Below are 17,760 nucleotides of genomic sequence, written 5' to 3'. Positions count from 1 at the left end.
ATAACAATTCCTGTCTCTAGCATCATGGCCACTAAGCACCAATTTACCCTAAAAGTTTTGTACCATGGTTGGTTTCAAACATGCCATAAATCTTGGCCTGCTTAATATATTAATACTTATGGATAACTTACTTGCCCCTGGTCCCAACTTCAGGTGATATCCCTCTGTTCACCTCTGAGGCAGACGCTGGCTGGAGGTCTGGAGAAGGATTGTTTCCTGGACTTGGTATTGGCAGAGCTGGCAGGAAGTCCAGGAAGTAGACTTGCTTCTGGCTCTGGCACTTGCCAGGCTGTTTGGGGCTTGCTCTCACCCCTCACCATCTCAGACTGTCACTCTCCGAACCTGAGCAGGGTGTCTCCTCTCCCCAGTCTCCTGGCCACACCTAGTCTTCTCCCTCCTCGATAGCAGGGGATGTTGGTCAGCTTTGGGCTCTTCTGGTTCTTTTCTTTCAGGGTGACCTCTGGATTCAGGGCTGGGTTTTTTTTTCTCCTTATTTGCCCCCCTGACGTATACTTGCTAGCTGATAAATATACATAAGCTCATGCATAATCACGAGGTGGTAGAGGGCCTTTGCCGCATTGCAGGTCTCTTCCTCTCTCCTCCATTTCTGGGGTGGGGGGGGTGCTGCCATGTCTGTAGGCCAAGCTGTATGCCCAAGTCAGGGTTTTCGCCATCTGACTGCTGGTCTTTCTGACCTCTGGACTTGCCTTGGCTGATCCAGGACTTTGGCTTAGGGGCTTAGCTGCTGCATTGTCCTTCTGTCGTTTGTCCTATTTTTCACAGGAGCATACAAAGAGGCAGATCTTGATAAAAGTATCCTTCAGTGTAAAGTTCTCAGCTGGGCAATGTCTCTTCTTTCACTGTGAGTGTCTTGGCCTGTCAGTATTTGTCTGCATACTTCTTTGGCTGTTATGATTCATATTGGTGCTTTCAGTGGTAAACATGGGATACCTCACTACAGGGAGTGGAGGGAGAGTTTAGGTAGCGCAGAGCTCACCCTTATACTGGCCTCTGGAAAGAGCTGTGTTCCCTGGGCCAGATGTTTGCTGGTGTGAGACAGTGCGGGTGGAGGTTAAAACTGAGCCCCTTGTAATCTTTTGTTTGCTGCATGAGAGAATGTATTTACTCATCTCCATTTCTCAGTTATTGTAATGCATTTTGAAATGGTTGTCCAGTCATGAAAGGCAGATTAGAAATCCATAATGGAACAAAATAAAATGCCTCTCTATAAGATTAACTATGTAATAACAAAAATTATATTTACCTGGAAAATTCCTCCTCATTTTTTCCATTCTCCTACTTTTCTTCTTATTTTAATAAACACTACTACACTCTCAGGATCAATAAAAATGGAAGACAAAAGCCCCCACACATACTTTATGCTGAGTTCTGAAACTCTGACTATCTTAAATAACTCGGGGCTCTTTTCTGTTTAATATATGGGGTGAGTGTGCCCCAGTGTTATTTCTGTTAATGGTAAAACTTTCTGTAGGATGTTCTTTCCAAGACTTGATCTAGGTATTGTGAATACAGACATTATTACTAGAAAACACTATTAAATAGAATATTTTAGTGAGGGTTTTTAATCTTGTGGCTTGGTGATATGACACAGGACCATAAAAGGTTTGGATAAGTTTCTAGAGAAAAAAAATGATAAACTGCTATTAATTAATAAGCAATAGTAGCTTGAGATTTATTTTGTGTTTGGGTACTTGTGTCTTGGTTTGGCTGCTGTTGGACAGAGGATGCTGGGCTTGATGGACCCTTGGTCTGACCCAGTATGGCATATTTTATGTTCTTATGTATTTCACTCTGGGCAGCTGAATGCTTTGATTTCTGTAATCTGACTGGCAGAAATAGTTCAGCTCTTTGAGATTATATTTCACTATCCTGATATACAGGAACTGTATAAATGTGACCTGTGCTCTATTGGCATTTCACTCTAATTGCCTGTAATTGTAAGCTGGTGTGAATCCCAGTTAGCTCTTCAGCTCCTCCTTGCAGCTGGGAGAAATACATTTTTAGAAAAGTTTAATTCTTCCACAGGTTGATAGAAAAAGGCAAAGACTAAGCATAAATTTTGTGTGTGTATATATGTGTGTGTATATGTGTGTATATATATATATATAACAACATTTTATTTTTTTTTGGAAAACTATTGTTTCCTTGCTGATCCCATGAGCTGGATTCAGGGTGAACTTCAGCTCCATATAGTGGAAAGACCTGGGTTGGGCCATGTGACACATCATGCTATTCCCAGCGTTTGTTCTGGGTTAAAATTAGAACTGCACTGGCCTCACATTTCATTTTGATGTGCCCTTAGTGAGTGGCTTTAATGGTTTTCATGATTTAGCACTGAGCAGGTTCATCACCCTCCCTCCACGCTGCACAGAAGTGAGGAAGGCTCAGTGAATGCAGGAGCCAACCTGGGTGAGTATCTGCATGTTTGTGCTATAGCACAGGGAGGCAAGAGATGTGCTTACACAGTCCCACACCATGAAACTGTTTAGAGACAGGAGCCAGCAAACACCATTTTGAACTGATCTGGAGACTAGTGATGCTAGTAAAAGGCCCAGAATTGTGCCAAAGTTAGTCTGTGTACCTGCAATGCAGAAGGCTCTGTTTACAGATCTTTCTCTAAGCTAGGAAAGCTGAGGAGATTCAGTCTGTGAGAGGAGGGAGAGGGATGTTGGTTAATAGTGAAAGGAATTGGTTTTGATGATAGCGTCTTTTATTTATTTGTATGTTATAATGTTTTCCTTTATTGTATTTTATTATGCCGCAAAAGCAGCTTTGAGTTCTTGCGAAGAAAACAGACATACAAATTGAAGAATAAAATTGAATAGTTTTAGCTATACCAGACTGTTGAAAGAGGAAACATCTCCATTTCAGCCCATCTGGCCAATCATTCTTTTCATTTCTAAATTGTATCTATTTCTTGAATGTTATTTATTTATTTATATTTGCGGTCTATCCCCAAAATCACAGATGACGCATTCTTCAGACACTTTGACATAATTTCTGAAATATGTTGTATGGAATAGCTTCTGAGGAGGGATGGCAATGGAGCTGGTCATTGTGGTGCTGGGGTCCCTGATACAAAGTTGCATATTTCTCCCCCTGCTGGCTCTTCCTGCTTGCTGAGCGGCAAATGGGGGGCTGGGTTTAGTCACACTGACATCAGGAAGTGGCTGCCGTCAGCATCATAAAGCAAATCATGCATCTTGAGTATGAAACCGGGTCTAAATTTTGCTGCAGTGTAACTGCAGGATGCCCTAAGTTGGGTGACGCAAGATCAAGGATTTCCTGTACTAACCAGCAAGAAAACCTGATGAATTCAGTGCAAGTGTCATGGAACCATAAAGGACTAAAAGTGCCCTCGGAAAGCCATGGGCATTCATATGTGATGTGGTTGCAATTCTAATGTGTTAGAATTTCAGTTGTGCTTTAAATATTATAAACCACTATCACTGGGCAGATTGACCTATGGGACTCCTTTTGCCCTGTGACAAAGATAAAGGGTAATATTTACCCTTGCTTATTCACAGGTAGGGTTATTGTTGTTTGAGTCCTTGGTGTTATTACTGTTATGTTATGATGGGATTGCAGTATAGATTTTGAGTGTCTTTTTTGTGAGGTTTTGTGTTAGTTCACAATGTGCCTGGCAGTGGAAGGTGTTTGTGCTGCTGTTACTGTGAGGTGACACCAGAATTTGAAAATATCTTTTAGTATGATGAGCTGTAAGGGAAACATCCAAGCTCCATTGTTTGGGGGAATTTCAGTGGATGCACAGAGATACAGAACTGGAGGTGCAGGATTTGTATTGACATTCTGTCCCTTCCTATATATTCCAGACTTCACTCTCATAGCCATACAGAATTAGTTGAATGAGGCTATCAAATCATTTTATAGTGTGAAACTGGCCAGCTTTTTAAAATTACCCAGAAGAGCCTTTGGACTTTTTTTATTAACACTTTTTTATAACCAATTTTAAAGCAGGATCCATGCTATAGAGGTGGGTGTGATGAAGAAATGTCATTTTGGCTCCCCCCCCCCCCCCCCAAATTCTTCTGTTTAGAGACACCACTGATTTTCTGTGACCTTAAACATTAGTACAAGAAGGATTAAGGGGGCGATGCTGGAGAGGCACACAAAGACATTGGCCCCCGGGCACCGGAGACCATTGGTGCGCCACTGGGTGTGAGTCATATGGGGCTGCAAGCGATAGCAAAGAGGAGTGGAGATTTGGTGGGCTGCAAGCAGTGCCCAACCATCTCGCGACCCAGAAAACCTCACAGTCAGTGGGCGTGATCGAGAATGAGGTAGGAATCGGGGCCAAGACCAGGGGGGTGGCGGCGCAACGGGGGGGGGGGCGCAAGGGAGAAGGCTCGCCTAGGGTGCCAAATCCCCTTGCACCGGCCCTGCCCCCCCCCCCCCAAGTTTGTACTTGAGGCAATGGAGGGTAAAGTGACTTGCCCAAGGTCACAAGGAGCGACACTTGAATCCTGGTTTACAGCCCACTGCTCTAACCACTAGGCTACTTCTCCACTCAATAAGTTCCTAGAGCAGAAGTCCATAAACTGCTAATAATCAATAGCATTAGTAGCCTGAGATATATTCATTTAGGGGTCAATTTTAAAAAGAGCGCGCATGCATCCATGTGCGTGCGGTTCCCGGCGCGCGAACCTGGATGTGCCGATTTTATAACATGCACGCGCTGGATTTTAAAAACCGCGCGCGCATGTGTGGGTGGCTCGCGCATAGGGGTGAATTTTAGTAAACTGTGCGGCAACGCAATTGGGCCTCCCCTACTTCCCTCCCAGTCCTCTCCAGTTAAGGAGCGGACTGGGAGGAAACTTCCCTATCCCTAACCCTGACTATCCCCATTTCTTTTGTTTTGTTACTTTCTGCTCTGTCGGAGTAGAAGCAAGTTACATGCGCCAGCAGCAGCTGGTGCGCGCTTCCTCGGAACACCAGCTAATGGCCACTGTCCTGGCCCACCCCTTTTTCAGGGCCCTGCACTTGTGTGCGTATTGGGACTTACGCGCATGGCCAGGCTCTTTTGAAAATGCGCTCGGTGCTCGTAGGGCCTAGCCACGCGCGCGGCCCTTTGAAAATTTGCCCGTTAATGTTTGGGTACTTAGCAGGTACTTGTGTCTTGGATTGGCCACTGTTGGACACAGGATGCTGGGCTTGATGGACCCTTGGCCTGACCCAGTATGATGTATCTTATGTTCTCAAGAGACAGTGAGCTCAGAGGGTTCAATGGGAAATAGATGATGAGAGAAAGATATCAGAGAGATGAGAGGGAAATAAGCACTGAAGAAAAGAGAACCAGGAAACAGATGACAAAGGGTGAAAGTAGAGAACAGCGTGAGAAAAAAGCCTTAAACACTGTAGATTGGATATAAAATGTGTTTTTTTTTTCTGTTTCAGATTTAGAATATGTAAGGGATATGCAGTCATTTTAAACAACATGGAAAACACCAGTGTTGTTTGTTTTGTGTCATTTCCTATCCGAAACGACACAAAAGACAAAATTTAATTTCATTAATGTATGCTAAATGCAGAAGTAAAATTAAACAAAACATACAACAAAAAGCAAATATTTTTCCAAGGCCAGCCCCTGGAATATAATTCTGAATTAAAAAATAATATATTTGGGGCTTCTCTTTTAGGTATTTATTAATTTGTAAATTTAGATGTTGATTAAGGGGTTCTGTGTTTATCAGTATTTTCACAGTGCAGATATTATTGCTGGGGACCTTTTCTGGTTGAAGGAAATAAATACATTTGTGCATGTGAGGAATCATCAGCATGGAACAGGCACAAAAGCAGAGTGGAGGGTCCACGGCAGGCAAGGAGAGGGGGGAGAGGACTAAGGGACGTGGTATTTTTCAAATGTTTATTCAATAAACATCTAATTTATTAAATTTTTGCATGTGGAATGTTTTGGTTAAAACCTAAAATTGGAAGTTCTATTTATATTCTATGCACAGTTTATTTGTAATTTTTAAATTGTGTGTGCAACTACTGAAAATAGCACTCCTGTACTCTATTTTCTGCATGTATCATATATGCCTAAAATCCTCCTTTTTGTCTTTTTTTTTTTTTTTTTTTGATGTGGGGAGATGTGACATGGGAAGGGCAGTGTCCATTTGTAATATTCCTTCCTTCATCTCCCTGAAGAGAGCAATGTAAACCTGGGCTGTCTGGCACTCCCTCCCCTTGCCTCTGTTCTTCCCTGAGCTTAAAACAGGCACCAATGTATCAGGAATGACAGTAAAGCTCCACAAAAAAAGTGTGCCCTCTGGCTTCCTCAGCCCCGCTGGCTGTGGCATGCTGATGCCATTTCCTGCTAGATTCAGTTTGAATTCAATAGCATCAGCTTCAGATCTGTGTGGGATTGTTAGTCGGCAGTTAAATGTCAATTGAAATACAGGCCCATTATCACACTGAAATGTAAACAAAATATTTGCATTAAATTTTGAATTTTTGTGACTCTGGATGTGTGCAAGATATCTCAAACTCTTGAAAGGGACACAGGAGTTGTAAACGTTTCACAGACATTATTCTAGAGCACTAGGTGGACTAGGCAGCTAGCTTGAAAGCCACAATTTTGGGAGCATTGCAGCACTGCACTGATAGGCCCGTGGCAATTGCTCCTCTTTCTTCCTTCCTGCATAAGCCCAGAAGAAGAAGAAGTCGTGTTGTGTAGGCGGGAAGAAGGAGGTACAATTGTCACAGGTGTAAGGAGCAGGCTGCATTATCATCCTGCATGGCCAGAAGAAAGGAGCATGAGTGGCATTGGCCCATGCAGCCCAAAGAAAGAAGAGGAGTCCTGTCAGCTGCACAGGCTGAAGGAGGAGGCTGCAGCCACTTGTGCATTCCAGAGGGGAGAATAGTGAGTGAACATGAGTGAGAAAATGTGTGTGTGTGTGTGTGTGTGTGTGTGTGTGAGAATGAACATATTGTATGTTAGAGAAGGTTTGTGAGCAACAACCCTTCCTCCATCTGCTAATCCTTGACAATCTCAGGGCATCTGGAAACCGAAAGTTCCCAGGAGAGTGGGAGATTTTTAAAATCATTTTAATTATCCGGTGTTATTTGTTGTCTACTTTTTAAAAATATTTTATTGATGTTAGGGAAATTAAAATATATACTTTTTTTTTTTAATTATTGCATGTTATTCTATTCATCTATTCTTTTAATTACTATGGATTTACTATTATGATTGATGTTTTATATTTCTTGATTTTATTGTTTGATATTTTATTTATTTTTATATACCGGTGTTCGATTTTACATATCACATCTGTTTACATTCCAACATAAAATGCAGGAAATCAAGCTTTTCCTTTGTCAATACATTGAACAATAATACACATGGAAATTGTTAACAAGGGAGATAAAAACAAGGGAATGGTTAACACTAAGGGTTGCACGAAGGGGTGCACAAAGGGGAGTGCCTCTTTGTCGCGCCCCTTCGGAGCACGGCGCCTGCTGGCTTGGCACCTTTCAACGGTCCGGCTCCGATTGCTTTGACGTCGGGGGAGGGGGTGGGTCTCACAATCATGGCTTTCCCCACAGTATTCTCTTCTCATTTTCAAAGGCAGTTTTTTCAATTTTTTTTCTTTTCTACCTTGGATGTTAGATGTTACAAGGTGTTCAGCACTGGTGAGTAGCCCTCCCACCATATACTGTTTATGAAGATCGATGATGATTCTGTTTTTTCATTGTTGCTCTGCACATAAAATCTGGCTAGCTGCAGTTTCCATTTCATTTTTTGTCTGCACATTTCTATGTTTACTTTGGGGCAGATTTTCAAAGGGGTACGCATGTAAGATACGCGTGTACCCCCCGAAAACCTGCCCCAAGCTCCCCCTGTGCGCACTGAGCCTATGTTGAATAGGCTTGGCGGTGCGCAAGCCCCTGGATGTGTGTAAGTCCCGGGGCTTTCCTGGGGGGGGTGGGGCCGTGGGCGTGGTTCCGGCCCGGGGGCGTTTTGGGGACGTGGCCGAGGCCTCCGAAACTGCTCCCGGGCTGGGGAATTGTGCGCCGGGCGGCCAGCCGGTGCGCACGAGTTATGCCTGCCTTGGGCAGACATAACTTTTGCAATAAAGGTAGGGGGGGTTTAGATAGGGCTGGGGGGGTGGGTTAGGGAGGGGAAGGTGAAGGGGGTGGAAGGAAAGTTCCCTCCGAGGCCGCTCCGATTTCGGAGCGGCCTCGGAGGGAACGGAGGTAGGCTGCGTGGCTCAGTGCGCGCAGGCTGCCGATTTTGCACAGCCTTGCGCGTGCTGACCCCGGATTTTAAAGGATACTCGTGTATCTATTAAAATCCGGCGTACTCTTGTTTGCGCCTGGTGCGTGAACAAACGTACGCGCGAGCGTACTTTTAAAAAATCTGCCCCTTTATTGTTGCGATCCTGCCCGCGAGGAGCGCGGGCAGGCCCTTACCTCCACGCGCCCAGTCGGGCCACTGACGCTGTTCTCTTCGCGGCAGGCCTGCCGCCGTCGCCGGGTCCCTTCCCGGCTGCCTCCAGCCCTGTGCGGCAGGGTCGGGCCACCGGGAGCTCCTCCATGCGGCTGGGTCAGCTGCCACCGCTCCGGTGTTCCCTGACGCTCTGCAGGCTTCCCGGGGTCTTCAGCCGGCAGAGAGGCCATCCCTGCCGGTGCCTGCTTTAGCCCGGGTCCTTGGTCGGCAGGGAAGCCGTCCCTGCCGGTGCCTGCAGCCTCTTCAGCTCCCTGCAGCCAGCCTTACCTCTCTATGCCTTCCTGCTTCAGTCTTCGCGGCTGGGAGCCGCTCTAGCAGCCTGCCACCTCTCCAGCTTCAGGGCAGGGCTGCCCCCCTGCCTGCCCGGCTTCCTTGGATTCTCCACGTGGCCAGGAGGACGCCACCAGCTTCCAGCCCCTCTCTCCAGCTTCCTAGGGCGCGGGCGCGCGCCTCTCTACTCCTCTTCAAGGGCCAGCCAGGTGTGGCCCCCTGCTGGCCCCTCCCTGGGCGTTGTCGTCATCATCAGCCCTACTAAAGGGCTCAGCATTCAGTCTGTCTTTGCCTTCGCAAGGAGTTGGTCACTCCTGGGACTCTACCATCCTTGCTCCAGGAGTTGTCTGTGTCCCAGCCTTCTGCAAGGTCCAGTGTTGCTTGTTCTCTGTCGGAGCTCCTCGTCCTGTCCTGATGTCTACCTGCTGTTCCAGTCCTGATGTCTGCTTGATGTACCAGCCCTGATGTTTGCCTGTTCTGTTCCTGTCATTGGCCTGTCTTCCAATCCAGTACCCGTGTTCCAGTTCAGATGAGGCTTACCTTGCCTTTGGTTGCCAGGTGTGCAGCAACCTGCTTCTTCCCTGTTGCCTCCATGACTGTACCTGATCCAGTCCCAGATGTTCTGCCCTTTGTCTTTGTCTGGCTCCTGAGCCTTCTGTCCTGTTGGGCCCTGGAGTGGCCAACAGGAGGGATTCGTCCCTGTGCTCTGGAGCTTCCCTTCCTGCCAGCCGACGGGGCTTCGGATGTCATTTGTCCTGACATCGGAGTTCTTCTCGCCTGGATCTTCCCTGCACTCTCCTGTTCTCAGCGTGGTCTGCGACCTGCCTTCCAAGGCAGTGTAGGGCGCGCATGGGACAGGGTGGTCCGCGACTCAGTCCCGCGGGTGGTCTGAGTAGGGCGCCCTGTGGAACAGTGCCCATGTCTTCCTTTGGCCCTCATTCCTGAGCCTACGTCTGCACTTCCAGTACCTGTGCCTGAGTCTACGCCTGTTATGAATACCGGCCGCGGCTTGCCGCGACCGGGACCTACCGCTGTCCCCAGGGGCCGAACGGAGCGTCGACGCTGACGGGGTTCGTCAGCAGCAGCTTCCCCAACATGGCCGCGGCGTCTTCTCCGCGCGGCTTGGCTCCGCCCCCTGACCTGCTGCTAGGGCCGCGCGGGCGGCTCTGGCTCTGCCTTAAAGGAATACTCACAGGATGTGAGTCAGCGTCTTCCTGCGGCTTCCTGATTGGCTGGGACTATTTAAGCAAGGTCTGTGCCCTCAGACCTTGCCTTGACTTCTTGGCTCCTGAGTTGCTTGGTTCCTGATTCCTGTTCGTCTGTCTGCGCTGATTCCTGGTCCGGCTAACGTTACTTCTGGTTCCTCGATCCCTGGCTTGGCAACGTACCTTCTCTGGCTCTTGACCCCTGGACTGGCTGTTAACCCTTCTGGCTTTCGATCCTTGGACTGGCTGCGGATACCTCTGGCTCTTGACCCCTGGACTGGCTGTTAACCCTTCTGGCTTTCGACCCTTGGACTGGCTGCGGATACCTCTGGCTCTTGACACCTGGACTGGCTGTGAACCCTTCTGGCTTTCGACCCTTGGCCTGGCTGTGGACACCTCTGGCTCTTGAATATTGGACTGTACTTCCTTAAGAGATCCTCGGGGTTTGCTCCTCGACCTGCTGGAGGCGCCAGCATCTGGATTACACGACCTGCAGGGGGCGCCTGCATCCAGATCTTCATTGTTTCTACCTGCAACTCCGAGGACCGGCCTCGCCTACCGACGGTGGCCTAATCAGTCATCGTTGGACTAAGGGTCCACTTCACCGATCATAACAGTAAGTCAAGGCCATGGACCCGGCAGAGGCCTCAGCCTTACGAGCCATTCCCGGCCTGGCTCAGAAAATTATGGAGCAACAGAGTATGCTCGAATCCATGGCTGCCTCCATGGAGCGGCTCAACGCCCGGCTTGATGCGGTGGTGGCCAGCCAGCCTGGTGTATCCGCCACAGCCTCACGGGTCACACCTGCTTCACCTCCAGTACCGAGCAACCTCCGTCCAGTCCTTCCACTTCCTGCACCTCCAAGATACGCCGGAGATCCTCGTCTTTGTCTGGGGTTTTTAGACCAATGCACGATGCATTTCCGACTGCAGTCACCTTTCTTTCCGGATGATATCACCAAGACCACTTACATTCTGTCCCTGTTGGAAGGCAAGGCCCTCACCTGGGCTTCTCCTTTATGGCAACGATCAGATCCAGTGTTGCAGAATTACCCTCAATTCATGGAGCTATTTCGGACTACCTTCGAGGAACCTGGGAAACAAGCTGCTGCCGCCACTGATCTACTCCATCTACGTCAAGGAGGGAAGTCTCTCACGGATTACAATATTGATTTCCGCACGTTAGCCAATGAACTCCATTGGGATGAGAGTGTTCTTCGGACCATTTATTTAGAAGGACTGTCTGCTAAGATCAAAGACGAGTTGGCCGCCCGAGAACTTCCGGCTTCTTTGAATAGCACCATTGAATTGGCCACGAGGATCGACCGTAGACTTCAAGAAAGAGCACGTGAGGGTGGTAACTGGAGAAGACGGCCTACATTTTCCCAGGCCCTGCCACCCCACACTTCAACTCCTCGAGAGACTCCTACCTGTGAGGTTCCCAGGGACGAACCTATGCAGCTCGGAAGGGGCCCGTTGACTCCGGAGGAACGTCTGAGACGACGTAGATCCGGGCTCTGCCTGTACTGTGGTGGTTCCGGACATCGTCTAGCTACCTGCCCTATTCGTCCGGGAAACTTCAAGGCCTAGGGACTTTGGGGGGCGTTTCCCTGGGCATTTCCTCTCCAAAACCCCCACTCACTCTACCAGTAACGCTTCATATAAACGGACGTGGATTTACCACCTTGGCTCTGGTGGATTCTGGAGCCGGAGGAGATTTCATCCTGCAAAATCTGGTGGATGAACTCCGGATTCCAGTCCGACTTTGTCAAACGCCTCTAGTCATTTCCTCCATTCACGGGGAACCTTTACCCGGCAGGATTACGCATCAAACAGAGCCTATGGATTGTTTCATTGCACCGGACCATTCTGAACAAATCACGTTCTATGTCTTGGAGAGAGCTATCCATCCTGTGGTATTAGGCATACCTTGGTTACAACGCCACAATCCCCAATTTGATTGGACTTCCTTACGACTAACACAATGGGGCCCTGAATGTCCCGGGACTTGTTTGAAGGACCCTAGTTCCGCTTCCAACTATATCTGTGCCTCGACTCTGGGGGAACTGCCCCCTCCATATAAACAATTTGCAGATGTATTCTCTAAAAAGGCAGCCGATACCTTGCCTCCTCACCGGACGTTCGACTGCGCAATCAAGTTGGTGCCTGGTTCCACCCCACCGCGTGGGCGCGTCTATCCTCTGTCTGTTGCCGAAACTCGAGCTATGACTGAATATATTCAGGACAATCTGCAAAAAGGATTTATTCGACGATCCACCTCGCCTGCGGGGGCTGGTTTTTTCTTTGTGGAAAAAAAAGACGGGACTTTACGCCCTTGCATCGATTATAGGGGTCTCAATGCTATTACTATTAAAGATCGGTATCCCTTGCCTCTCATTGCGGAATTATTTGACCGTCTGCAAGGAGCTCAAGTTTTTTCCAAACTGGATCTCCGTGGTGCGTACAATTTGGTTCGAATACTAGAAGGGGATGAATGGAAAACCGCGTTCAACACCAGAGACGGACATTATGAATATTTGGTAATGCCGTTTGGGTTAACTAATGCTCCTGCAGTTTTTCAAAATTTTATTAATGAAATTTTCAGAGACCTGTTACATACTTGCGTGGTGGTATATCTTGATGATATTTTGATTTTCTCCAAGGACTTACCTACTCATCGTCAACACGTGCTGCAAGTATTACAAAGACTCCGGGACCATCAGTTGTATGCTAAACTGGAAAAATGTACATTTGAAACTAAGTCTTTGCCGTTCCTGGGTTACATTATTTCTAACCGAGGTTTCCAAATGGACCCTACAAAAATAAAAAGCATACAGGACTGGGCTCAACCGAAGGGGCTTAAAGCCTTGCAGAGATTTCTTGGTTTTGCCAATTACTACCGTCATTTTATTAAGAACTTTTCACAATTATCTGCACCACTCACTGCACTCACACGTAAAGGAGCTAATATCACTAATTGGCCCACTGCAGCAGTAGACGCTTTTCAGGCTCTTAAGGATTCCTTCTTACGGCAACCCTGTCTTCGCCATCCTGACCCAAGTCGCTCATTTACAGTTGAAGTCGATGCCTCCACCGAGGGAGTCGGAGCAGTTTTAAGCCAGACAGATGCCAAAGGTACGTCTCATCCCTGCTCGTATTTTTCTAGAAAATTCTCTTCTGCGGAGCGCAACTATGCTATTGGCGACAAAGAATTACTAGCCATTAAACTTGCTTTGGAAGAATGGCGACAATGGCTGGAGGGGGCCCAGCACAGAACCACTATCTTTACGGACCATAAGAATCTGACTTACCTACAACAAGCCCAACGTCTTAACCCGCGACAAGCTCGCTGGGCACTTTTTTTTTCTCGCTTTGATTTTGAACTCCGGTATCGACCTGCAAGCAAGAATATCAAGGCGGACGCGCTATCCCGGTCTTTCATCTGTGAGGATGGAGAGGACGTCCTACAGCATATCATCGACCCGGCCCGTATTGTTCTTGCAGCTACCTTTTCGGTTCCAATGGGGAAAACCGTGGTTCCCAGCAGACTCCGCAACCGGGTACTGAAATGGGGTCATGATTCCCAATTTGCTGGACATCCGGGCCGTAAGAGAACACAGGACCTCCTTCGACGCTTTTACTGGTGGCCGGGGATGTGCAAAGACATTCGAGCATATGTAGATTCCTGTCCCGTTTGTGCCCAGCATAAAAGTCATGTGGGGAAGCCGTGGGGACAACTACAACCGCTACCAGTACCAACCAAACCTTGGACTCATCTCTCCACCGACTTTGTGGTTGACCTGCCTGCTTCTGATGGACACACGGTTATCTGGGTGGTGATTGATAGGTTCTCTAAGATGGCTCATTTCACACCCCTGCCCGCCCTCCCCTCTGCTCCTCGTCTGGCTCAGCTGTTTATGTCTCATATCTTCCGCCTTCATGGCCTACCTCTGCACATTGCCTCCGATCGCGGTCCCCAATTCACCGCTCGTTATTGGCGGAGTCTGTGTGCCAAATTTCGTATCGCGCTGGATTTCACCACCGCCTTCCATCCTCAAGCCAATGGCCAGGTTGAGCGTACCAATCGCTCTCTCAAGCAGTTTCTACGGTCGTATGTCAATGCCCGCCAGGATGACTGGGCCGCCTTGTTGCCGTGGGCGGAGTTTTCCCATAACTTCCATTCCTGCTCCTCCACTGGATCCTCTCCTTTTCAAGTTGTTTTTGGCTATCAACCCACGCCGCCGGTGCCTCTGCCCCTGGCGGTACCCTCCCCGGCGGCTCAGCTCACCGCCTCCCAGTTCCGACGCCTATGGGTCCGCACTCGCCACGTGCTCTGCTCTGCTGCACGGAAGGCTAAGGACTTTGCGGATCGGCATCGGAGACCGGCTCCTCACTTTGGTCCTGGCGATAAGGTGTGGCTTAGCACCAGACATATTCGTTTGAAGGTTCCTTCTCTGCGCTTGGCACCTCGGTATATCGGTCCTTTTCCTGTGACTAAGCAAGTTGGGCCCGTCACTTACCAGCTCCGCTTACCTCCTTCTCTTCGCATCCACAACCGATTTCATGTCTCCCTGTTGAAACCGCTGCTCCTCAGCTGGCCTTCTCGGAAGGTTCCTGTGTCCTCCCGCGTCCAGCTGGAGCCCGACGCGACGTATCAAGTCCGGGAAGTCCTCAATGTTCGGAGACGTGGCCGCCGATGGGAGTACCTTCTGGCATGGGACGGATTTGGGCCGGAGGAGAACTCCTGGGAACCTGCTGCTAATGTTCTGGACAAGGATCTTCTCCGTGCTTTTCACGCCGACCACCCGGAGAAGCCCAGTCCTTCTAGGGGGAGGCCTAAAGGAGGGGGTACTGTTATGAATACCGGCCGCGGCTTGCCGCGACCGGGACCTACCGCTGTCCCCAGGGGCCGAACGGAGCGTCGACGCTGACGGGGTTCGTCAGCAGCAGCTTCCCCAACATGGCCGCGGCGTCTTCTCCGCGCGGCTTGGCTCCGCCCCCTGACCTGCTGCTAGGGCCGCGCGGGCGGCTCTGGCTCTGCCTTAAAGGAATACTCACAGGATGTGAGTCAGCGTCTTCCTGCGGCTTCCTGATTGGCTGGGACTATTTAAGCAAGGTCTGTGCCCTCAGACCTTGCCTTGACTTCTTGGCTCCTGAGTTGCTTGGTTCCTGATTCCTGTTCGTCTGTCTGCGCTGATTCCTGGTCCGGCTAACGTTACTTCTGGTTCCTCGATCCCTGGCTTGGCAACGTACCTTCTCTGGCTCTTGACCCCTGGACTGGCTGTTAACCCTTCTGGCTTTCGATCCTTGGACTGGCTGCGGATACCTCTGGCTCTTGACCCCTGGACTGGCTGTTAACCCTTCTGGCTTTCGACCCTTGGACTGGCTGCGGATACCTCTGGCTCTTGACACCTGGACTGGCTGTGAACCCTTCTGGCTTTCGACCCTTGGCCTGGCTGTGGACACCTCTGGCTCTTGAATATTGGACTGTACTTCCTTAAGAGATCCTCGGGGTTTGCTCCTCGACCTGCTGGAGGCGCCAGCATCTGGATTACACGACCTGCAGGGGGCGCCTGCATCCAGATCTTCATTGTTTCTACCTGCAACTCCGAGGACCGGCCTCGCCTACCGACGGTGGCCTAATCAGTCATCGTTGGACTAAGGGTCCACTTCACCGATCATAACAACGCCTGCACTTCCAGTACCTCGTTTCTGAGTTTCGTCTGCTTCCATGTTCCAGTCTTCGCTGCCCTGGCCTCCATCCGGCCTGCCGCTTCGTGACGTGCCCTGCGGCAGGTCCGAAAGGGCTGGGAACGGTCGGAGGACTGTTCACAAGACCAACATAGCGTTGGGTCTTCCGAAGCGTGCAGGTCCGGAGAAGGGCCTGTCTCCAGTCATCTCTTCAGCCTTGCTTCCGTCCTGCCCATGCTCGGGCATGCCACGCCTCCCGTGGCACTTCTTCAGAATCCCTCTGGGGTCGAGCCGTGGCCCAAGGACACACATCTCCCAGGAGTGGGATTGCTCTCCTAGAGCTCCCCAACATTTATGTTCTCTTTGTGTATTTGGTGAGGGTCTGTCTGTGTTCTGCATGTATAATTGAGGTGAGGTATTCTGCTAGCATATGATTTCTGTGTAAAGATCTATAGCAGCTTGGCTTCCTAATAAAAGATGCCTTGGTGTTTTTAGAAACTAGTGTAAATTGCAGTGTTACTTTTTCATATGTAGGGTTGTTACTGTTTGAGTGCTGGCAGTTAATGCTGTTTTGGTGTGGGAGGCTTACTATACTGTAATTTTAGCTCGGTTTATTCATAGCTTTCTGAGGGCCAAGCCCCTGCCAGCAGGCATTAAAATAGGCCTAATACTATATGGGTTCCAAATGGTTTTTTTTTTTTTCTTTATGTAGGGTTTTCTGGCTGTCACCGCAGTAGTGAATGCAAATATAATATACTTCTTGTTGTGATAGTTTTACCTCAAAAGACTGTACGTTGAATGTCCTTTTTCATATAAAATCTGTTATTTTAAATGCATAAGTTTTAATTGTGTGGGAAGGCTGGGGGCAAAAGGCTGTAAGGTTTGCCTGGGGCACCTAATACCCTTACCCTGGCCTTGGAGCCACCAGGGAAGAAGCAGGACTTATCTTGGTATATGCCTAGACTAAATGTCAGAGAAAATGACTTTCACGTTTCCCTTTTCATTCTGAAGATGAGCCAATAGTTATTGTGCAGCACAGTATATTTTATTTCTCTGTTTTGCAATGCCTACCTTTTTGATATTTACAAAGTACTGCCTGAGATTCTAGCTGGTCACAGGGCATGTTTTCAGAGTAATCTTGAAATACATAACTTGCTCCCCTCTACTGAAACTGGAAGGTTACTGACTCTGTATTCAAACTGATCTGAGTGTTGGATAGGGAATACCTGAGATCCTGCTGATGTCATCAGCACAGAATTAACTAGGCAGAGTGATTTTTAGGGGAGAGAAATATTGTATAAACATTTAAAAATAGCAATGATTTTATTTATAATGCATGGTTAGATTACTCAGTTTTCTATGCTTTATAGATGAGGTTTAATGCTTTTTTTTTTTTTTTTTTAATGCATTGATCCATGGAAAAGTGATAGGTAGCTTGAGAAGTCCCACTGAAATCAATGAGACTGGGTGTCCTTGGCTGCCTGTTGGTCTTTTGCATTGATGACACTGTAAACGTTTTGCTTGCCTTCTCTCTAAATTTCTTTCCTTGGGAGAAGAATGTTGACACCATTTTATGATTATACACAGAAGCTTGGATGATCACCGGTTTGTATGGCATGACATACTGAGGCTTTGAATCAAATCAGATGCACTTCTGTGACCCTTTGTGGCTTATTCCCTCTGTCTGGTCAGATTTAAAAGCTACTGCTAATGACCTCCTGTATTAGTAGTGACTTTGTTTGCCTGCTGCATGCAGGTATTCTCCTCCATGTGTTATCTGGGCATCCTGAGAGCTTGAACTGCTTTCAGTCTGGTATCTCTTCAATGAGCCATCATCTTCATGCTCTTGTACCTTCTCCTTATGCAGTCAAGTCTAGACAGAAGATGAAGACATTCAGACTCTGCTGAAAGCAGTGAGAAGGAAGCATGTCTGCTACCAAAGTTTGCTTCAGTTCCTTTACTAATGTGAAGGCACTCTGGGAGAAAAGAATACTGAAGCAAAAAGAAGATCTGCAGATAGAACGAGAACTCCGGCAAAAGGCTTCTGTGTCAAAGTAAGTTCCGGAAACTCTGCTGAGCTGCATAAAAATGAAAAGTTCAA

General features: G+C 48.4%; 1 protein-coding gene across 2 annotated transcripts in view; it reads left to right on the top strand.

Annotated features, from left to right (window-relative positions):
* The first annotated feature begins 2,301 nt into the window (after positions 1–2,301).
* The window catches only part of LRRC39 (leucine rich repeat containing 39), a 40,639-nt gene continuing 25,180 nt past the window's right edge, over positions 2,302–17,760 (top strand). For both annotated transcript variants that reach the window (XM_029617437.1, XM_029617438.1), the window contains exons 1-2: positions 2,302–2,430; positions 17,527–17,713. In XM_029617437.1, the coding sequence (XP_029473297.1) occupies positions 17,586–17,713 (128 nt within the window). In that variant the 5' untranslated portion in view covers positions 2,302–2,430; positions 17,527–17,585. The remainder of the gene's footprint in view (positions 2,431–17,526; positions 17,714–17,760) is intronic.

The sequence above is a fragment of the Rhinatrema bivittatum genome, chromosome 10, assembly GCF_901001135.1.
Source record: "Rhinatrema bivittatum chromosome 10, aRhiBiv1.1, whole genome shotgun sequence".
Classification (NCBI taxonomy): Eukaryota; Metazoa; Chordata; class Amphibia; order Gymnophiona; family Rhinatrematidae; genus Rhinatrema; species Rhinatrema bivittatum.
Note: the sequence above shows the minus strand (reverse complement) of the source record. Positions and strands in the feature narration are given on the sequence as shown.